Source organism: Tamandua tetradactyla, chromosome 2, assembly GCF_023851605.1.
Source record: "Tamandua tetradactyla isolate mTamTet1 chromosome 2, mTamTet1.pri, whole genome shotgun sequence".
In the NCBI taxonomy this organism is placed as follows: Eukaryota; Metazoa; Chordata; class Mammalia; order Pilosa; family Myrmecophagidae; genus Tamandua; species Tamandua tetradactyla.
Genome location: NC_135328.1, coordinates 141420260 through 141444034, shown reverse-complemented (window position 1 = coordinate 141444034; position 23775 = coordinate 141420260). Strand labels below are relative to the sequence as shown.

Here is a 23775-nt window from a genome sequence, read left to right as displayed (position 1 = left end):
CATTGGTAACAGAGTCCAGCAGGAGTTAGAAACAGGGTAAAATAATGGGTATTTGGAGCTGAAGGGATACAGACTGTGCAACAGGACTAGATACAAAAACTCAAAAATGGACAGCACAATAACACCTAATTGTAAAGTAATCATGTTAAAACACTGAATGAAGCTGCATCTGAGCTACAGGTTTTTTTTTTTTGTCTGTCTGTTTGTCTTTTTTTTTCTTTTTTTTTTTACTATTATTATTATTTTTATTTTTTTCTCTATATTAACATTCTATATCTTTTTCTGTTGTTTTGCTAGTTCTTTTCCTAAATCGATGCAAATGTACTAAGAAATGATGATCATGCATCTATGTGATGATGTTAAGAATTACTGATTGCATATGTAGAATGGAATGATTTCTAAATGTTGTGTTAATTTCTTTTTTTCTTTAATTAATAAAAAAAATCACTGTGAAAACCACATGAAATCATAGATATGAAAGTGCTTGACAAACTTTGAAATAATATACTGTTGTTAGCTAATACTATATCAGATTATTCATGTTGCTTTTAAATATTAATAAATATTATAATAACTGGTCTGTAGATGTCTTATTGATACCTATAGGGACCATTTTTATCACAAGTGAAAGTTTCTCTTTGTAACAAATCCTGCTCAAGCTCTCTGAGGTTGATGGAAAACAGAATGTTCATGTCACTTCAAGCTCATTTTAAACTACAGTTGTGTGGAAAAACCTCCAGCCCAAAGTAGTTCACTCCATACATAGCCTTTAGGTTTAAGAGGTCAAATATACACCCTCAACAACTTTATAATTTCTCCCTTCCATGGAATGGCAAGAAACATGGGACTGAATTTTCTTTCTTCCTTTCTTTCTCTTATTTCTATTTTTACCTTCTAATCCCATCTCCAACTCTCTGTTCCGACCTATAAACAAATGGGTTCCTATATGTCCACTCTGGAAATAAAAAACAGCAGAACAGAAAATGCTATTTTCATAAATAATTATTTATTCTTCTCCTCCAAGGTGGTAATACAAACTCCTCTTTGTACCCAGCCTTGCAAAATAAAGACTGTGTTTTCCAGCATCTCTTGCAGCTAGGTCTACCATGTGACTAAGTTCTGGCCAAAGAGCTATAAATGAGAAGGTGATACAGTTCTTTGCTCCTTATCTACTCCTCTTTCCTGCTGGCTGGAGCCATGTGGCCACCTTGAACCACGGAGTAGAAGCCCCAAACTAGGACAAGGCAAGAGTAAAACAATGAAAGAAGCCTGAGACCCTAATGACATAAAGTGCAAAAACCAGCCCTGAGTGACCTTCTTCCAGATTTCACCTAGATGAGAAAGCAGTAATATTTTATCGAGTCTTCAAACTACTGTCATTTTTGGTTTTAAGCCCAATCGGATTCTAACTAATACAGATATTTACTTTCCTGCTGTGCATTTTGCACACTTGATTATATTCTGGTTAAGTTTTGGGGCTGTTCTTATTGTATGGTCCTTAGAAAATCAGGGAAAAACATAGTTGGATCTTCACCATGAAAAGAAGTATGGGCCACAGTTCTAAACAAATGGGGGAGGGAAGGGTTCTTCCTTTAGTCACCTGTGCCACTTTCCCGCTTGTGTTCTTTCTCTTCAGTAGATCAGGGTTCTCCTGGAATTTAACACTTGCATGGCTATACGGAAGTCTCTGATATTAACCATTTACAGCTTAGTGTGAACATGAATCAATTAGTTACCACTGCCAGGGATATTTGCATTTTAAAATTTATCCCCCCACTATAACATGACTTAGCCCCATCCATTTAATCAACATATGGAACATCTACTTCCTGCCAGGCACAGTGCTAAGAAATTGCTATTCAGGAGTGCAATAACAGAACCTATCCTTCAGGAACTTCTGAAAAGGACAAAGTTGTCTAACTCCCAGCTCTGCCTTGCCATCTTCCAAGTCTGCTGGTTATTTCATTTCTGTAAGCCACTTTCTCATCTATAGTGTGGGAATAATTATATTTTCTAGACCATGGAATTATGGAAAGCATGAAATGTTATATGTAAAGAGCTTATAAGAAGCAATCAATAAAGTTATATTAAACATAGTGTCAAATAATGTGATAAATTCTCTAAATATGTGAACGAACTATTAAGACAACACAAAAGACAGAACAACTAATTTGAAGTATGAGTCTAAGATATATTTGATTATAAAAAATGGAAAAATAATTCAAAGAACAATTCTAAATTAATTGACAGGATAATCCCCTTAAACAGTTAACGGAATTTAAAAAAATCCTTTTTTATTACATCTACTTCTGGCTATGATCTAGTAACAGGTGTTAGATTCTACACTCCTGCCTTAACCAACTAGAAAAGTAGGCAAAATTTGTGAAACCACTATTTTCAGACATTGGACTGGATTACACAGGCAGTACAGGGCTGTGATGGGAGAAGGGAAACAAGTAAGATGTGCCCTGTGATTACCTTGACTTTCTCCTGGATTATGGAGGAGGTGGGGGTCTCAAGCAGAGCACAAGGATCCTACCGAATTGAGAAGAGATTGGAACTCAGGGAACTCAAGGTGGCTGGAAGTGCTGGGTAGGGTTCTGGAGAAGAGAGAATCTACACAGAGAAAAATGCTCCAGAAATCTCTGTAGGGGTCCCTTTGAATTTTTGCTAAGTACTAAGATGCATGTAGGGACCTGTGATTGAACAGTTTTACTCTCAGAGCCTGGTAGGGCTGGAAGACATTGGAAAACCAAAGTGGAGAGCTCTTTTTGGTCACTTAGAGCATTCAGCAGAGACCAAGAAAGGCCATGTTTTAGTAGTGAGGCAAAACTAATTGTAGAGTAAGATGTACCCAAGAATCTTAAAACAAGGCATGAAAGGATCAAACCAAGTAACTTAACTGCCTACTGGCAGTTCAGTACTCTGTAAAGGAAAACCAAAAATTATAGGCACATAACAATATAAAATCCACAATTTCCACCATCCAGCCAAAAATTTCTGGACATGCTAAGAAGCAAGAAGATGTGACCCATTATCAGGAGAAAAATCAATCAGTAGAAATGGACTCGGAAATAAAAAAGATGCAGAAATACTCATAGGCAGCTAAAACCCTAAGATGTAGCCCCTACTGGGCTAGTCATTTTCCTATACCTTACCTCATTTAAAACTCACAATTCCCCTAGATCGAACATGACCTAAAAATTTGAAGTCCTGTCCTATACCCTAGAGATAACTTGGCATGTCCCCTAATTGGCCGTGTTCAGATTTCCGGTTGTTTGTGGAAATCTGAGTGGATGTGACTACCGATCGCTGTAGTTTTAAACAGACAAAACATCCTTCACTGCTGCCCTTTGGGCTGCCCATAGACAACATCTAGGAGCCTAACGTGGAAACCTTCAGGGATGTTAGAGGTGGGGAACAGTTGATGGTGTCTCAAAGTTTCCCGATTTTGCGTCTCTCCGAAGCAGTCCTCGAGGTCACAAGACTTAAGGAGAGAACCGCTTTCCCACTAGCCCATAGCAGCCGGGCCCCCTGTAATCTGGCGCCCAGAGCAGGTCTGGCTGGTTTTAAAAAGCCCAATGGACCCAAACATAAACGCTGCTCAAAGCGGAGTCATTCACCGGCCTCAAAGGCCTGCGGCCCACGGGGCCTCTCTCCCCGCCAGCGCTGGGCTTCTCTTGCCACCTGGAAGAGCCGCGGGGGCTCAGCGCGAGCAAACGGAGGGGGACAGAGGGAGGAGTCGAGGGACAAACGGAGGGCGGGCGGGCGGCGCCGCGCCGAGGGGAGGCGGGCCCTGGCAGAACTCGCTGCGCCCCCGCTCCGCCGCAGCAGCTCCACGCTCTCGGTGACGGGTCTCACCGGATCTTGTTCGCGCTGAAGCCGACTCGCAGCCGCCGCTGTCAGCGAAGAGACGCTGGGCGTTCGGGAGCGCCGGGAAGGACAGGAACTAGACCGGGCCCCGTAATGCCGCCGGGCCCCGGGGGCGCCGCGCTCTGAGCGCACGGTCGGGCACGTGCCAAAGGACCCCGCCCGCCGGCCCGCGCTCCTGCCGCTCGGCTCTCCGAGCTCCCCAGGCTTGCTCGGTGCCACCATGGCCTCCGCGGCCCGAGAGGACGCGCGCCTTGGGAGCAGGCTGCCTCCACGGCTGCGGGTGCTGCGCGGACTGCTGCTGCTGTGCCTGTGGCTACCGCGGGGCCGCGGGACCGGGCCGCCGTCGCTGCTGCGCGGAGAGCTGGGGCTGCGCGGCGCCGCGGAGGGCTGCCCGGGCGGGTCAGGCGGTGGCTACCGCGTCCTGCCCGGCGCCATCATTCGCCCCAAGGACTCCCTGGCGGCCGGGGCGCACTTCCTGCGAGCGCCGGCGGGCGTGCGGGACGGTCGCCAGTGCGCGGCGGCCTGCTGCTCCGAGCCGCGGTGCTCGGTGGCGGTGTTGGGGCTGCCCGAGTCCCCCGCCGCGGAGCTCGTCTGCTACCTCTTCGACTGCACGGCGCGCGGTCGCAGCGTCTGCACCTTCGCTCCGCACCGCAGCTACACTAGCTACAGCCTTAGCCGAACCTCGCCGGGAGCCCTGGAGCATCCCGACGCCTCCCCGGACCTCGATGCGGCCCAGGCCTCACGGCCGCCGGGTAAGCGCTCCGGGCCACCGCCCTGGACCGGCGTCCGTGCGCCGGGGGCGAGGAGGGACATCCGCGCACTCCCAGTTACCCGATCTACGGGCACCTAGAGGAGCGCTGATGTGCTCAGCCTCTGAGAATCCCCGGGAGATTGGCAGAAGCGCGCTCGCGGTACAGTTTCTGAACTGTTTGGAACTGGCTGGGGTAGGGGATGAGGGGAGAGTGACCCGAGATCATTCACGGAAATATCCTTTAAAGGAAGAGGAAAGGTAGGAGCAGATAAATAAAAGTTTATTCTAGCCTCAGGGGTGCTAAGGCACGATTCATATCAAGTGATTGCCAGAGCGAGATGCAATTGGGAACCGAACTGTGCGTGACACCCACCCGGTTCCCGGAGCATTGCCTCCTCGACTTGCAATGCCCCGTGCGGTTGCTTTCGTCAGACAAGTGGGAAGGGAGCGAGTCAGGGATTTCGGAAGCTGCGTCCACCTGTTTCCGGTGGACCAACTCCTTTCTTTATAGACTGCAAGAAAGAGACTTGAGTTGAGTTAAAAATAAAAAAAGTTTAGGGCACGTCCCTTTTAGAAAAAGAAGTGACAATGATGCTTTTAATTCGGTGGTTTTATTTTCTGCAGGTGCTCTGAGGAGAATCCAGGCACATGCACCAGGCACAAACATAGTGGCAGAGATGAAGGCCAGTGAGGGGATGAAATCTTGACTGGGTCCACTGTGGAGGGCTCCCTGCGCTGGCATCATTCTCTAGCACCCTTGGGTTTATAACATCGGGAGAGTGATAGCAGTAGCAAGATAAGAGAGCCTGGAGGTGGGGGAGGAGTGGGCTGGGCTTGGGTAACCTGTAGGTCCAGACAGAAGGGGCAGGAATTCTGTGTCCATCATACTCTCCCCCTCCCCCATCTCCATCCCAGAGGAGGTAGATGCCAGCACCCACCAGCTGATGAGTAGTCCCCAGGCTTTCTAAATGAGAGACCCCACCAGCATCCCTGAGCTCTCTCCCCTTGGCTGACATACACACCACCTCCTTCCTCTGCGCCCAGACACGGGCCAAAAACCTACAGCTGCCAAGATACAAAATCCCTTGTTCTCAGTGGCACCTCTGGGAGGAACTAACGTGGCTAAATGGACTCTCCTGTAAACCAGAGAAAGCAAAAGATAAATAAGCAAGTAAAGAGAATGCCCAGGAAGAATAAGGAAAAAAATTTAGTTTACTAGTAGAAGTTTTTTAGTTGTTTTCCTTTCTGACTTCCTTCTTTGACCTTCCATTCCCTATGGGCGGTTGTCTAGGAAATGGAGCTTTGTAGATGTTCAAGGTAAAAAGCAGGTGGTGCCCCTGTCTGGGGGCACTGCCAGTGCTCACACCTTCAGGTCTCAGACACATGGACGGATGCAGCTTGGCTCAGAGGCTCCCCTATCTGCTCTGTAGGAGAGCAGAAGTTATTCCCTGGTGACCTGTGGTTTCCTGTGCAAATGCTTGCCCTATTGAAGTTCTGTAGGCTTCTGAGTCTACTGCTTTCCGTCTTGAATTGTTTCTATTTTCTCGATCTCGCGAGCATGTGGAATTGGGGCCTAAAGGAGCATGAAGTGGTTCAGAAAAGCTCTTGCAGATAATTGGTTATGGAGTCCATCTGCAGTGAAGAAAAAGATTGTGAAGAAAGGGCGAGGGGCAGTTGAAATGGGATAGCATGATGTATGGCAGAGCCCATCGTCATGAGACCGGTTTGCTGGGACTTTTGGTGCGATCCACTCTTCTGAGGTCTTCACACGCATGAAGGCACCCTGTCCTCGCAGTAGGCCCCAGAAGTAGGTTCTTTGTATCGCATGGTGTGTTCCAAGGCCGAGCGTAAGGCAGTGGCCGCTGAGGACCGTGCAGCTGTGACTTACGGAGCTGCTCCGTTTCTCAGCTCCCCGGCCCTGTGCCTTCTCCAGTGGTGCCAGGTGATTCAGAGCCCGTGGGACCGTTGCGTTTGCCCCGGTGAGGCTGATGAGGTGTCTGAGGGGCATTGAGAGAAGGCAGCAATGAGCAGAGAATGCTGGAGAGAGGGGTATCTAGCATCTGAACAGGGCGCCAGGAGTCCTAAGCACTGGGTAGTGAGACCAGCTTCTCCTCCCAAAAGTCCCTGCTGATCCTCTCTCTGCCTTGACTTCCACCTCAGGGTGTCGTGCAGCTTAGAGGTGGACATGCGGTATGAACGATTAGGGCAGCACACATATGTACAACATCATTACAGGACCCCAGTCAAGCCCAGGTAGGGCGCTGGAGGTCACCGCATGATGAGAGATGGGGGTGGTGGTGGTGGAAGCTGGAGCAGTTAGATTAGGAGAGAGCTGCAAAATGCACTCCCCAGGGTGCACGGGTAGTTCAGTGGTAGAATGCTTGCCTTCCATGCAGGAGACCTGGGTTCGATTCCTGGACCATGCACCAAAAAAATAAAAAATGCAGTCTCTCAGCACTCGGGAACGAGCTCCTTGGTACTGTTTCTTTCTGGATAGTCAGTCTGAAAGCCAGTGTCTCTGGGAAAGCCTATGTCATTTGAGAAGTCAGAGGAGACTGAAGCATTAGGGAGAGTTCTGCAAACCCACCCATGCCCTGCTGCCCCCAACCTTTCTCTCCTCTCTTCCCGGCCAAGGGAGAAACTGACTCCCCCACGCAAGGCCAAGGTCTTCCCACCTTCCTAACCAATCTCTTTCCCCTAGGACCTTACATAATCACATTTTCGACCTCTCCCTTTTGTGTTACAGATAGATACCACAAAACAGTGCAAAGGGCAGGCGATGGTAGCACAGTGGCAGAGTTCTTGTCTGCCATGCGGGGGACAAGGGTTCATTTCCTGGTACCTACCCATGCAAAAAAAAAAAAAAAAAAAAAAAACAGTGGCAGGGCCCAAACACATTTCATTTTAAGTAATATTGAGATAACTGGTTAGCGGTGTTGGGGAACATCCACTTAGACCTGCAACTCGGATCATGCACAAATAAACTCCAGGTGGTTTAAATAATCCAAGGAAGCCATGGGTTATTCCTCAATGTAGGAAAATTTAGAGAAAATGTACTTGACTATTTAGTTTCAAAAGGGAGAATAACGTAATTATGCCTGCTTTTAAAAAGCAGTATATGACAAGAAACAAAAGGAATTACAAACAAGTCTGGGAAAATGTGAGATAAAGTACTTATATGATGTGATTATTATACTGGGAACAATTGATTTTTTTACTTAAGTTGGATTGTATGATGTGTGAATAAAGCTGTTTAAAAATGAAAAAAGTACTTATCTGAATAGAAATCTTACATGAACAGTAATGAAGACAAAAATAAATGAGCAAAGCCCATGAAAAAAATAATTCCTGGAAGAGTTGGTGAATATGAAAAAGTGTACGACCTTAGGAGGAAGCAGAGAAATGCAAAAATGCCAGCTTATGCTTATTAGAACATTGTTATTCGCCAAAAAATACATTTACTTGTATAGTGACATGTGTGGGAGATTTGGTGTACTCTTACTTGGTCATTGAGAGTGTAAATGGGTGCAGCCTTTTTGGGAATCAGTGAGGAAATATATAGCAGAGACCATTAAAATATTCATTCTCTCAGAATGTTTTTTAGGAAAATAATTCATGCTAAAGAAAAAAATGTGAGCAAGAATAGTGTATTTTATGGCAGTATTTATAATGGTGAAAACATTAGCAAAATAAATATCCAATAATAGTAGGGGTTAGTGAATTAAAATGGTAGTCGTGATAATCTGTGTAGTAACATGGGCAATGTTGCGGTGTATGAATGAATATCAAATGAATTTATTAATAAGTTAAATTCAGGATATAAAACTGTGTTTACTACAATTGAAATTCACTCATGGTGCCTCAAAGCACAGTGGGAAGAGCAGAGCCTTTAAGCTAGAAGAATCGAGGTGACCTCTGAGCTGGCATATTGGCCACTGGGTGATCTTAGCAAACTGATGGCCTCTATGAACGTCACTTTCTCAGTGTGATGCAGAGAATAATACCTACCTGGGAGACGAAAGTGAAGTCACATAATGCCTGTAAAACACTTAACATAGTACCTGGCACAAAGAAACCACTTGATAAATGGCAGCTATCATCATCATCAACATCTGGCCATAGACTAGAAGGGGTATGCCAAAAAATGATGAATATCACCTTGGAGTTTTGGATAGTTTTTTCCTAAAGTGTTGCAATTTAAGCATGCAGTGGATTTTGACCGTATATCTGAACCTCTTCCCTTGGGCGACCCCGCTCCAGTCCCTGACTTCAGGGTCCCCACGCAGCCCAGATGCAGGGCGCAGAACCTCTTCCTAGTCTTTAAGCCTTTTTCACCGGGGAGAAGCAGAAATGGAGACCTGGGTGCTGGATCTCTGATCTCTGCTCAGAGGTAGACAAAAGCATAAGTTTCTCCCTAGGCCTGGAGGGGGTTGTTTACTTGGCTTATTTTACATCAGAGTGATTAGTCCTCACTGTTTTAAATGCCTGCAAATGGGGCAAACACGTTCTCGGTAGGACACTACTACTCCTTGGCAATAGCATGTCTCCCTGTCAGGGAACTCATTCCTCGTACTGTGCTTGAAATAAAAGCTCCCTAGTCAGAAAAGTCAGAGCCGCTCATCTAAATTGCCTGTTGCTGTGGGTGGAAAGGATCACCAGGGGAAAAGATGGGGCTGGCTGGCTTGTGGAAGGGTTTATTTCAACAGGGAAATGCCCCAGTCAGGTGAGCATTATGGAAGAGGCACTCTAGATACAGTGTATCCAGTGTGACTGGTTAGTTCCCAGGTGAGCAGGTGTGTTCAAGTGCAGCTTCCTCCACAGCCTGCTGGGACTGCTTCGTTGGCCTTAGCCATTTGCTTTGGTGATAACCTGGGTGGTGGTGAAACCCTGCCGAGGACAGCACCAGGCTCACAGAGGAGAAGGAGGGGGGACGTTCAGGATGGACAAGTCTGGGTCAGCATTTGGACCAGAGCTTTGGCACCTGGAGAGGGAGAGGAAGCAGGTGCCATTGCGTAATCAGCACGTAGAATTTTCTTTCCAGTTGTATTACTGATTTAACATGTGTGCATTTGGGTATATTTAAGAAGAAGCTTAGATCAATGAAAATATTCACAACTATACTTTTAGACAGGCTTTCCGTATGCTGCTTGTTCAGCATCAGTCACCACTGAATCAGCTGTCAGTCAGCAAAGTATTAATATTTAAGGGAACATAATTAGCCTTACATTATTTAGTACCATTCTAGATCAAAGATAAAGGCTTACTTGTTTTGTTCCTATTGGTCATCTCCATAGAAACTCAATGTGCAAGCTATTATTATAAAAAGTAGTTATTAGAAGCCATGAACTGCTTGTATTTGCCTAGCTGAAAAATTGGATCCTGGAGAATTACTCTGCAGATTTTATTTTGTATGGATCTGAGAACTTGCCTTGACCTTCCAAAATCAATTTATTTCCCATTCTTTGAATATTTTATATCATGTCTATTCAAAAAATTTGAGGACAAAATAAAATCTATTTTAGAGGTGAATTTGGTATTTTTAAGGTTGATTTCAAGAATCCTTTTAAATATATATATAAATTCATTTAATAGAACTTTGAACTTAAAGTGTTTGTAAATTGAGTTCACCCTAAAGAATAAAAAACTCCAGATTTACAACATTGGAGGGCTGGTCCTCAGCTTGTACCCACAACATGGCCATAGCTGCTGCTGATGCCAGTGCTGCCCACTTCCTCTTCTCCATGTATTATAGCCAAATTCCATGTTCGTAATATATAACTATTTTATTGTTTATGACATGAAGACAGCACAGTGAAAGTCAGTAGGAAATAGCTTCCAGTTAATATGCAGTCTTTTAGCAGTTCTCTGCTAGACCTCATCCATTCTAGCAAAAGGCATATCTCTATGAAGAAATCTTCGTAAAAAATTAGGAATCACCTCTCTTAGGATTACTTTATTTTCTCTCTTAGAAAACGATGAGCCTCCACGTAGCCAGGCCGGGCAGGATGTGGCTTTGCACCTGCCCACAGATGGACTGGTCCTGGATGGCCGCACAAGCTCAGATGACCATGCCATCGTCCAGTATGAGTGGACACTGCTGCAGGGCGACCCCTCTGTGGACATGGAGGTAACATTGGGACTGCTGGGATGAAAACTTGGGCTCAGTGAGGGGCTCTCAGTGGCTGTCCTTCTACCGGGTTCCCAAAATGTCCTCTTGCTAGCAGAGGAAGTATAAGATGGAGAAATCATAAAAGCGACCATCCAAGTTAACAGTTTGTTTAAAAACAAGCTTATGGGCAGTGCAATGGTGGCTCAGTGGCAGAGTTCTTGCCTGCCATGCTGGATACCCAGGTTCGTTTCCTGGTGCCTGCCCATGTAAAAAAGAAAAAGAAAAAACTTACCCTCTGTCTTAGTTTCCTAGGGGGCTATAGCAAAGCACCACAAACCGGATGACTTAAAACAACAGAAGTTTGTTGTCTCGACAGTTCTGGAGGCTAGATGTCCGAGACCAAGGTGTCAGTAGGGCCATGCTGCCTCTGAAACCCAGAAGGAGTATGCCTCTTCTAGTTTCTGGTGTTTGCTGGCAATCCTTGGCCTTGCTTGGCTAGTAGATGCATCACTCCAATTTCTACCTCCATCTTCTCTCTGGGTCTCTGGGTCTCCTCTTCGCTTCTCATAAGGACACCAATCATAGTGGATTAAGTTGGCTGTGTGAACATAAGGAGTCTTGAGTCATGACATAAGTGGCTTTTTATTAACCCTGTTAGGGTCCTTTGCAACTAGAAGCATTTGTAGATTGTGCCTCATTTTAACTGGGGTAATTCCATCTATTTCCAAATAGTGTAACATTCTGAAGTACTGGGAGTTAGGATTTCAATATATCTTTTAGGGGGCACAGTTGAACCCAACACCCTTACTTTTTTTTTTCCATTAATTTTTTAATTATTTAAAAATATATAACAAACAAATGCAAACATTCTTAACTTATGATCGTTCCGTTCTATGTATAGAATCAGTAATTCACAGTATCATCACATTGTTGCATATTCATCATCATGATCATTTCTTAGAACATTTGCATCATTTCAGAAAAAGACAACAGAAAAAAATTCATACATACCGTACCCCTCACTTTCACTTAATTGCTAGCATTTCAGTCTAAACCAACACCCTTATTCTTGCTGCTATTTGTTGACTTCTCCAGAACACACACACACACAAAAAGAATTAAAAGCAAACAAAAACACTTAATGACTCAGATTATTCCTTCTCCCCATGCCCCACTTTTTTTTTTTTTTTTGCCCATCACCACCATGACTTTTCAGTAGCCCAAGCAGAGACCTGTACCTGTTAAGCAGTAACTCCCCATTTCCTTCTCCTGCTGACCCCTGGTCAATTCTAATCTAATTTCTGTCCCTATGAATATACCTATTCTAAATATTTCATATAACAGAAGTCATACAATATCTATCCTTTTTGTTGTCTGGCTTATTTCACTTAGTGTAATGTCTTCAGGATTCATCCACATTGTAGCATGTGTCAGAACGTCATTCCTTTTTATGGCTGGATAATATCCCACAATATGGGCATACCACATTTTGTTTATCCACTCATGCACGGATGGACACTTGGGTTTTAGCTATGTGAATAATGCTGCTATGGACGAGGGTGTACAAGTATCTGTTTGAGGACCTGTGTTCAATCCTTCTGGGTTTAGAGGCCTGGAAGAAAAACTCACATTGATATTTTAAAATTTTATTTCTTCTCTTAGTTAAAGACTTGGTAGAAAATTTGAAGTCTACAAAGCAGTATAAAGAAGAAAACAGGAGAAAGAACTCATTCTTCAGATGATCCAGAAAGCAAACATCTTACCTAGCAGTTAAGCTTGCTGGAGATAGTTGAGGCCTGGCCGGGGTTGCGACAGATGGGAACAATCCACTTCCAGTGGCTGTGTGTTCATAAGGACGCTTGACTCCTGAGACAAGCAGCTTTTCCTTGACCCTCTCAGGGCCCTTTGCAGCTGGGAGCATTTCCAGCTTGGGCAGAGAAGCTTCTTCCAAACCACCTTGTTAGAGGACATAGGTTAGAGGATGTGGTGGGGGAAGTACTGGTTTAGACGCTGTTGGAACTAAAGGAAAAAACAAACAACAATCAGCTAGTCCCACAAGACTGATTTAAGCAGGTTGATTTTACTCAACGATAATATAGAATTGGGCCAGACCTTGGTCAGCCTCTTACTTGCCCTCCCAACCACACCCAAACCTCTTCTTCCCTTCCAGGGGGTGACGCGCCTTCTGCCTGGTATTTTCTGGGACAAGAGCTGTCTATGTCACACCGTATCCTATGATGTTCATCAGCTCTAACAGGACACGCCTCCCTGTTACTTCTGAGCTTTGGTGCTGACTCTTCCCTTTGGTATAACTCAGAGCAGGTCTTTACATTCTGTATAACAGCCCCTTAGACCTGGAAGACGACAACCATTACCATTTGGTCTTCTCAGACTCCACACCCCCAATTCTTTCAGCTGTTCCTCATATGAATTGATTTTCAGACCTTCCACCATTCAGCCACTTCTGAATTTTCTCAGATAAGCTGTGCCCTTCTTAGCATCTAACACCCGTAAAATCAAACTCACAGTTAAGCTACAGTTCACACTAACACAGCCTGTTACCTCCTGTGGTCCAGCCATTCTAGGGGAAGTGTAGTTTACATGAACTATTTTAGAAGCTGCACCACACAATAGGTCTGAGTTTTTCTTACCAGAGTTACTTAAAACTGACTTTCTAAATGAACTGCTGTTGTAAGGGACCTTCCCAGTGCTGGGTTTGTGTAATTAATGTCTTGAACCAGAGTGCAGGATCCGAGATTTATCCCTCTTACCTCTCGGCTTTTTGATTTTCACCTACAACAGAAATAATTTGAAGCTTTGAGTGTCATCCACCATGTTTATTATCTTTCTATGCTTTTTATTTGAGAACTAGGGTTCTCAAATTTTTATTGGGAACTAGGGTTGGTCAGGAAAGATGTCTGGACAAACCATGTATCACACCACTAGGGACCTCCCTTGGGGTGGACATTGACTATTAATTGGCACTTATGGGTTGTATTTTTTCAAGTAGCTGCAAGTCTGCCTCTATTATCATCTAGCTTTTCATCTTTGCTACTAAAAGCTTTGTTCTGTAAACAGCAAATTGCGTATATGATTGCTGAATAAAAGTAATGCTGGTCATTCAGTATGAAATATACCGAAGAAAGAAGGGATAATAAAATCAATTTTGAATAGCCTTTTAGGACTGACTACTGTGCCCTCAAAAGCAAAATAGGGACCAGTTCCCCAGCCTCAGAAGAAGTAATACTGTGGTCCCATCTGCATACAAGCCAGGTGTATGACAGCCATGGTGGATAAACCACAAGTTATAAAGCCATCTTCTAAGTGACAAAACCTACAACAGGAGAGCCATCTGCTACCAAGTGGCAATTTACTTGTAATGGTATACATTCATGACTTCTCCCAGAAGTAAGCACTCATCCCAGTATGACTTCACTGTGATTGATGCCCACACAGTCCCAGGCAAGGTAGGCATATCTGTGATCCTCAGAACAGCCTCCCATGTAGGCTTATCCCCATATTATAGATTAAAATTGTCAAGAAAAAATGCAGAAGGCTTTGAAATTGGCAGAAGATTCCTGGGCACCAGCAATGGAAGGCTCCTGGTTGTCCTGGGATCCTTGGGAATTAGCTGATTTAGAGGGATTTGCATTTATAAATTGTAGAAAACTGATGGTCGTGCACATTATTCTTCCCCATAGAAATGCAAATATATCTTTTACTTACAGAGATGCAGTTGATTTCTGCCCATAGAAAGATTATTTCAAATGTGACATTTTTGTACCTGTAGCAATTAATCTACTAGCAAATTCATCTCAGTTTGAAGTTAGCAACATCGTTTTGGCATTCCTAATTGCTTATATTTGTCTGTTCTTCACATTCACCTTTGAACCACTTGTGACATCTTACTGTCGCCCTCTTAAATTAATGATTGAGGTAAACTCTTTGACACATGTTCATATTATATTTGTATGGGAATTGCAGTTTTACCATGTGGAAATGTTTCCTTTAACGGTAATCAACAATCTTCAAAGGTTCCCACCCTCTGATCCCTTTAATTTGGGCAGACTGATTCCTCACCCCAGTATTTCAGACAAGAAAATTGGGACTGGCAAACCAAGTCATTCATTTGTAAGGCTGGCGTCCTGCTGACACGTGTTCATGCACCCCTCCTTCGAGCTATACAATGACGCTCACTTGCATCGTTAAAACCCAGCTTTGTTTAGTTCCACCTTCCTGTAGGCCTGCACACCCCCACAACCTGCTGTTCGCCATCATCCAGGTCACCTGTTTCCTCCCTCCTCAGTGCTTTGCTACCTGAATATGTTCCAAGGGGACTCACTGCAGCCCCACACCTTTGTGTGTGTAACTCCTGGATCCTGGACCACATTCTTTCTCTCTGAAGATGTTGATCCAGATGACAGTTTACATGTAACCGTGGTCCTTGCTGATAAGGAAAAGGGGTTAGTCTCATGCTACTCACCACCACTCCAAGGGTGGCCTCCCAGTGGCCAAGTCCACAGGGGGAATTGGCCTTGTGCAGGCCAAGTTCTTTACTAGAGAACCGCTCACATTAAGAGCTGCTAAGAACCACTCAGGAAGCCAAGTAGGTGGGGAGTTATGAAGAACCTATACCGTGCCCAGCACCGGGCCAGGGACTCTGGGGAGTGGATGGATAGCCATAGTCCATTTCCACAAAGAATTTTACAGTTTATCTGGGAGGCAAAAATTACATGAACAACAGAAAGAAACATAAGCTGCCGCCCAAGTGAGTACCCAAGGTTCACTTTATATTCAATTCAAATGATTGTGACTGGTAGGTTCTGGGGTCAGTTTGGCCAAGTGATGATGCCCAGTGATCTGGTCAGGCAAATGATGTCCTGACTTGCTGCAAGGATATTTCATGACTGGTTGATAAAACAGAAGACTGGTGTATTAGAGCAAGTCAGTTGATTGCATCTGTGAATGGTAACATCTGCGTCAACTAAGGGATGTCTCCCGCATGAGGTACCCAATCAGCTGCAGGCTTTTAAGGAAGAAGAGAGGCTCTTTCACTACTTCTTCAGCCAGTTGAGCCTCTCCTGTGGAGTTGGTCCAGACCCTTCATTGGAGCCACCAGCTTCACAGCCTGCCCTGCGGATTTTGGACTCTTCCATTCCCACAATTGCATGAGACATCTTTATAAATCTCATATTTACAGATCTCTCCTGTTGATTCTGTTTCTCTAGAGAACCCTGACTAACACAGTACCCACAGGAATATTATTCAGCCATAAAAACAGAATGAAGTTCTGATACATGTGACAATATGGATCAGCCTAGAAGACCTCATGTTGAGTGAAATAACCCAGATAAAAAAGAGCATCTATGATATGAGTCCTCCTGTAGGAAATATCTAGAAGAGGCAAAATGAGAGAGATGGAAAGTAGATTAGCGGTTTCCAGGGATTGAGGGGAGGGAGAATGGAGTCATTGCTAAGTGGTGCAGAGTTTCTGTTTGGATGATAAAAGTTTTTGGTAGTGGATACCAGTAATGGTAGTACAACACTGTAAATGTACTTAATGCCACTGAATTGTACACTTAAAATAGCTAAAATCGAGGGTACAAGGGTAGTTCAGTGGTAGAATTCTCGCCTCCCATGTGGGAGACCTGGGTTCAATTCCTGGCCCCTGTACTTCCCCCCCAAAAAAATTTTTCAACAAATGGTGCTGGAATAACAGGATAGTCACATGGGAAAAGAATGAGATGTGACCCCCACCATACAGCATAAAAAAATGGTTAAAATTTTATGGTGTCTATGTATATATTTTTGTGTGTGTGTGGTAATATATATATACATACATATATATACACCACCACAAAAATAATTTTTTTAAAAAAATGTCTTTATGTAACAGACTTTATAATGGTCAGTATTCATTTGCAGAGAATACTCTCCAAACTATGCAGAGGACTTTTTAAAAACATAATTTTCTTGACAAATCTTCACACACAAACAGTCCATACATGGTGTACAATCAGTGGCTCACAATATCATCACATAGTTGTGTATTCATCGCCATGATCATTTTTAGAGCATTTGCATCCTCAGAGGGCTTTTTAAAAAACAGGATATTAATAGAATCATTGGGAGGGCTGAAGACACAGTCTTAAGCTGAGCTTCCAGGAATGTCTCCCCACATCACACCACCAAATCAGGCCTCAGAGGCTGCTGCTCTCACTGTGAGCAGGAAGCTGCCTGCAAGCCGGCTGAAGGGGACGAAGGTGAGGCTGGAACCAGGGGTCAGGGGTAGACAGTGAAGCTTTTGAGAGCAACTGGCAAAGGTGATGCAGGACTATGTACCTGCCCCCCCCAAAAAAAAATTGATGAAGGAGACTGGGAGACAGGCCAAGGAATCCGGGCATTTCAAGAAGACATGCGGGGCTGAGATTGTTAGATGCAGTAAGAGGGTTCTTTAAAAATTAAAAAGAGGAAAAAGACTAATATTTACTGAATTTGACAACCAGGTGACCTTTGCTAGATCAATGAGTGAGTTTTGCCAGTATCAGGGGGAATGGTGGGGAAAGAGGATGAAGAAATGGGATGAAGAGGAAAGAGGAAATGAGGAAATGGAAATAGCAAGTGTGGTGTAGACAAGGCTTTCAGCATGTTGAGGTGGAAAGGAAATTGAGCATGGCTAGAGAGGGCCTTGGGGTTTAGGGAGCCATTTATTTGTTGTTGTTGTGTTTATTTTTTAGGTCAGGAGTAACTTGAGCATAGCAGTAGCGAAGCCATGGGAAAGAGAAGTGAACTTAGGAGTCAGTGTTCTAGAAGGCATAGAAGCAAAGGGTTCGAGAACTAAGATGGGGTTGGCCTGGAACAGGAAGAGGGGCGGCTCACCCCCACGGCTGGAGGAAGGAGGTAGGGTGGGTACAGTTGCAGGCAAATGCCCAATGTGGGATGGCAGAGCCTTAAACATGGCCCTAAGATCCTCATTTTCTCCTTGAAATAGACAAGGTCACCTGCCAGAAGGGCGGGACCAGATGTTGGGGGTGGAGGGTGGAGAGGAAGCACAGGTTTGCAACAGCTTCTGATAAGGACAAATAAGAGGATGGCCAATCAAGGCTCTCCCGGGCCAGATGAAACTGGGCTCATGAATTTCCAGCGGGGCTAGCTGCCCAGGTGACACGAGGGCTTTAGACTTCAGCAGCCATGGACTTGGGTGCTGGCCCGTCGTGGGGCTGCCCCTGGGATAGTGCCCAGCTAGTTCAGGGTGACGTGGAACTCCACACACCTAACTAACGTGTGGCCTCCTCTTTGGGCGCCAGGTGCCTCAATCGGGAATGCTGAAGCTGTCCCACCTGCGGGAAGGCGTGTACACCTTTCAGCTGACAGTGACCGACACGGCAGGGCAAAGAAGCTCTGACAACGTCTCGGTGACCGTGCTCCCTGTGGCCGGCTCTCTGCCAGGTGAGCAAGTCCTTCCCACGCAGCCACCCTGACAGCAGAGGCCAGTGGTCTGTGGAAGGACAGTGTCTTTTTACCATTTCTTATCCCATCTGTGCCTGCCTTTTTTTTTTTTTCTTTTTAACTTTTTATTTTGAAATACTTTCAAACTTACAGGACAGTTACAAAAATAATATAACCCCCATCAAAAAAAATCCATAGAACTACACTATGCAAACACTGAAACACTGAACCCTAGGTTAAACCATAGACTTTAATTAGTAGTATAATTATTCTCATGTGCTATCATCAAATATTCCTCGCCAGTGCAAGGTATTGGTTAGGGTAGGGGGTGGGATATGGGAGTCCTGTAATTTGTGCATGATTGTTTCATAAACCCATAACTTCTCTAACACAAATTCCATAACAGAATTCCAACATACCCCTATACCCCCAGATACCCAGATCTACCAGTTTTGCAACATTTGCTGTATCATTGTACCTGTCTGTCTATTTACCAAACCGTTTTCTGCACACTTGAGTGTAGGCTGTATAATCATGCTCCTTGAGCACTTAATACTGCTATGTACCCTCCCCAAGAACAAGGGTATTCACTTACATAACTACTTTAAGTTCAGTTATGGAGTTCAAGAAATTTAACATTAATATAAAGCTTTATAGCTTGTATTCCAATTTTTTCATATGTCCCAATTATTTCCTTTTGAGCCTTTTCTCTTCATTTGCTAGATCCTGTCCAGGCTCAGGTATTACATTTAATTGTATTGTCTGTTTAATTACTTATTTACATTATAAGTAATGTGTGTGTGTGGAGGGATATATATGTGTGTGTGAAGGGATATATATATACATGTAAACTTTCCCTCTCATCCACTCCAAAACATACCATTCACTGGGATTAATTGCATTCACAATATTGCAATACCCTCACCACTTTCCATTACTACAACTCTCTCTCTTTCTGAACAGAAACCCTATATCCATTATTCAACAGAAACTCCCCATTCCTCCTCTCCCCCTTCCCCGGCAACCTGTATCCTCATTTCTGTCTCTGTAAGCCAGCATATTCTCCAGTATTTTCCTTGTAGTTATTGTGGGGCTTAAATTTAACATTCTGTAACAATCTCATTGTCTTACCGGCATTGATACCTACTTAACTTCAGTAGTATATGCAAACTATGTTCCTGTACTTCAACCTCCCACCCTTATGTGCTTCTTTTCACAAATTACATGTTTATATATTATGATTCCAAAATCACTGATTTATCATTGCATTTAATACTTTTACCCTTTAGATCCTGTAGAAAGTAAAGAGTGGAATTACAAACCAGAAATGTAGTTGTACTGCCATTTATGTTTACCCATGTCATTATCTTTATCACAGATCTTTATTTCTTCACGTGGCTTCATTCAATTATCTGTTGCCCTTTCCTTTGAACCTGCAGAACTACCTTTAGCATCTCTTGTAAGGTTGGTCTAGTGATGACACAGTTCCTCAGCTTCTGTTTATCTGGGAATGTCTTCATCTCTTCCTCCTTTTGAAAGACCGTTACTTTAAATATGTCGTATCATTGCCTTCTTGTCTCCATGGTTTCCTATGAGAAGTTGGCATTTAATCTTACTGAAGCTCCCTTGTAACATGTTGTTTTTCTCTGTGGCTTTTAGAATTCTCTCTTATCTTTGACATTCAACAGTTTCTTGATAATATGCCATGATGTGGGTCTATTTGGGTTCATCTGCTTGGATGCATATATTCATGCCTTTCATTAAATGTGGGAAGTTGTCAGCCATTGTTTCGAATTTTCTCTCGACCCCTTTTACTCTTCTTCTGAGACTCTCACACTGTGTATAGTGATACACTTGATGGTGTCCCACAGGTTCCTCGGGCTCCGATCACTTTTGTTTATTCTTTCTTCCTTCTGCTCTTCATAGTGGATGATTTCAATAGTCATATCTTCAAGTTCACTGATTCTTTCTTCTGCAATTTCCAAATCGCTGTTGAACCTCTTTAGGGAATTTTGTTTGTTTGTTTAATGCTGAAACATGTTGGCTTTATTTATCATCTTTTTCTGTATTGCAGCGAGGGGGGGAGAGGCTGCAGGCAAGCCAGGTCATTTCCGAGTGACTCCTACATTTTGCATTCTTGGTGTGATTCTAGGCTCAAGAGGAGGAGAGAAATCTGGCCTTTGGTGATTTAACCCCATAGTGGACTCCCTATTTGCATGGTTATGTGAGCAGAGAACTCATCCATTTTTAAGGGTGGTGTAGAGTAGCAGCCAATGAATTTAAACAGAGTACAATGTTTTGAGAACTCAAGTGCGCAATTAGAGACGTAGGATCCTGCTTGAACCCTGTTGCCTCTGTCCCTCTTTCTGTCTCTTCCCTCCTTTCCCTCACCCTACTCCTTCCTTCCCTGAAGGCATCTGTGCTCCCAGACTTCCAGGGCAGAGAGCAGAGGGGATTGGTGAGGAGACAAGCAGGTTGGCAGGGGCAAGGCGCCTAATTATGATGCTGGGCACTGTTCAGAATTAGGACTTTGGGCCCAACAGCTCCTGCAGCCACTGACCCAGCTCTGATGAAAATTTCATGTGGTTTTCTTTTCCCTTTAGAGCCTGTTGGGACATATTCAGCTGAGGAGAAAGGGGGTAGAGTTCACCTTAATCCTTCTCTGTCCCACATTTCTGCTTTTAAGTGGCTCCAAGCCTGAGCCTTGTAATTCTCTCAAAAATAGACATGCTGGCCCCAGTGCATTTGGTGGGTTTCCTTAGCGGTGTCCAGTGAAGCAGCACAGTGAGGAGGATTTGGCCTGTTGGCAAGGTGAATAGATGGCCCAGTGTCTGTTAATCTCACATTTCATCTTAGTTCAAGTAGCCTCTGATCTCATTAATTGTCTTTCTGAGAAGAACCAGGCATTTATCTTGGAGAGTCATCTAGATTTGCTGAGCTCATTGAGCCTAAATAGTAGGGTCTTTATGGAATTTTTAATTTCTGTTACTGTCGTTTTCAATTTTGCTTGGTTCCTTTTGATAATTTCCATCTCTCTATTGATATTCTTTGTCCATGTTTGCCTTTAGCATATCTAGGATCATTTACAAAAAGTCTTTGGTGTATTCCAGGAATTGATGGTTTCCAATGTTTTAATCTTCTCCTTTGCCTGGGCCATCACTTCCTGTTTCTTTGTGTATTTTGTAATCTTTTGTTGAAACCTAGAAATTTTGATAGTTTAGTGAGTTATTACTGGAAGTTAGACTCTGAGGCATCTGTTTCTTAAGACCGTATCCAGCTATTGTTATGACAGAGCTGAATTCCAGGAGCTACAGAAAAGAAAAGAAGGAAGAGGAGGGGTAGGAAAGGAGGAAGCCAAAAAGAAGGAGGAAGAGGAAGAAGAAGGAAAAGAAGAGCGCCTTCCTAGTCTTTGCTGATTGACCTGTGCAAATGCTCTCCCTCAGGACTTATCCATACATTGAGTTTGGAGAGTAGCCCAAACCCAAGTGTAGGAGCCTTCATGATCCTTTCTGTGCATATGTCTTTTTTTGAGCATGTGTGTTTGGCCCTGGAAATTTCCCCATTTGCATGGTTCCAGATGTCCCCTCTTCCCTAGGAAACAGTTTCCTCATGGTGCCAGGCACTGCACTGTATGTCCAACAGCCAGCAGTCCTTTGTCCCAAGCAGCATGACCTGACTGCTCTCCCACAGTGTTCCTAGGAGAGTTCTGGAAGCTGCCTTCTACATAGAAGGCAAGTTCTGGGATGGTGAGTCCCTCAGGCAACCACCAGACAGATAGGGCCAGACATATGTGCTCCCAGCATGTGTACAGGGGTTGCTCTGCTCTCTCCTGAACTGGGAACAGGGATCCGCACTGAGAGCAGACTGGCAAGAGATGAGGGAGGAACCAAAGAGGGTCTAGCCAGCGTGCCATGATATCCTGCAGATTTTAAGTAGTCTTTTACTTGATTTGGCACTCATCCTATTATTTCCATCCTGTGACTGTTTCCTGGAACTTTGAGAAAGATGTTTCTGCCAGGTCTTGGTGGTTGTTAAAGCTTCTGTGGGGTACAGAGCTCTGAAGTATCTCATTCCACCATCTTGAATAGGGCAGGACCTTCCCATTTTACTTTTGGTTGTTGTTGAATGAGAGAGCCTTTACTAAAATTATAACAACAAAACTAAGCTCTCGGAAAATACAAATATTGACGAACACTTGGAGAAGTTGGAACTCTTCTGCATTGTTAGTGGAAATGTAAAATAGTGCAGGCACCGTGGAAGACAGTTTGGCAGTGCCTCAGGAAGTCAAACATAGGGTTACCATATGACCCATCAATTCTACTTCTAGGTATATTCCCACGAGAATTGGAAACAGGGTCTCCATCCATGTTCATAGCAGCATTATTCATAATAACCAAAGGGTGGAAACAATCTAGTGTCCATCAATGGATGAATGGATCAACAGCAACAAAAAATATACACAATGAAACATTATTCAGCCCTAAAAGGAATGAAGTTGTAATACATGCTACAGCATAGATGAACCTTGAAGACATCATGTTGAGTGAAATAAGTGAGACACAAAAGGGCAACTATTGTATGTATCCACTTATATGAAATACCTAGAATAGGCAAATTCATAGAAACAGAAAGTAGATTACAGATTGGAACTGGGGGGATGCGGGTTATTGCTTAATGGGTGCAGGGTTTCTGCTTGGAATGATAGGTTTTAATAATGGAAGGTGGTGATGGTAGCACAACATTGTAGATGAATTAACTCCACTGAATTACACACTTAAAGATGGTCAAAATGGCAAATTTTATTGTTAGTACAATGAAAACACAACTAAGCTCTGTTACGTTTCTGGATGAGTGGCACTGCTAGGGCAGGACTGCTCCCAGAAGATGAGTGATAGACAGTGGGAGCTCCTTGGAATTTTAGAGGTTCCGTCTTTTCTTGATTCACTTTCATAAAAGACCATTGTTTGACTTTTCTGGGAGAGGTTTTGTTTGAAGGTGGGTGAGCTGTTTGATACAAACATTCAAACAGTCCAGGTCAGGGGCGCCTTCAAAACAAAGTAAGATAGGTGAAGTGCACATGTCAATTTAAAAGCACTATCTGAAAATTTTCATGGACACTTTACTCAGTTGCGTAGAGACATTAATAATATAGTTTTAAATCCATAGGGTGGCTCCCACACTCTGTGGTAGTATAAAATTTGTTTATTTGATTCATCTATGCTAATATGCACTTTTCTAAGATTAGCTTATCAAACAATACCCATTGTGAGGAACCTGGCAACTCTAAAGATAGCACAGTATTACAGAGGAAACTCCCCACCCCCACATACAGTTTACTCCTGGAGAATTGCTGAGACATGAGGGAGACAGCAGTGAACCTAGCAGATATGCTCTTGGTCCTCAAGTAGCTGACAGTCTGGAGAAGCTTTGTATCACCAGCCAAGGCTCTAACTTTGCAGCCAGCCTCTGGCCTTCTTGAATACTCAAATTTTAGGTGACAATTAAGCCAACCATTTGAAGAATAAGGATTAAGCAGACAGAATCTAACTGTGATAGATTTACTTGTACTATCGCTGATCACGTCTTCCACCAA

At 43.9% G+C, this 23775-nt stretch overlaps 1 protein-coding gene and 1 non-coding gene across 3 annotated transcripts in view; both read left to right on the top strand.

The window, feature by feature from the left end:
- Positions 1 to 4078: 4078 nt before the first annotated feature.
- LRP11 (LDL receptor related protein 11) overlaps positions 4079 to 23775 on the top strand; it is a 42370-nt gene continuing 22673 nt past the window's right edge. For both annotated transcript variants that reach the window (XM_077149230.1, XM_077149229.1), the window contains exons 1-3: positions 4079 to 4625; positions 10594 to 10751; positions 18041 to 18182. In XM_077149230.1, coding sequence (XP_077005345.1) covers positions 4094 to 4625; positions 10594 to 10751; positions 18041 to 18182 — 832 coding nt within the window. In that variant the 5' untranslated portion in view covers positions 4079 to 4093. The remainder of the gene's footprint in view (positions 4626 to 10593; positions 10752 to 18040; positions 18183 to 23775) is intronic.
- Positions 16336 to 16406, top strand: TRNAG-CCC (transfer RNA glycine (anticodon CCC)). Its single transcript has one exon. It is a non-coding gene; the product is annotated as a tRNA-Gly (tRNA).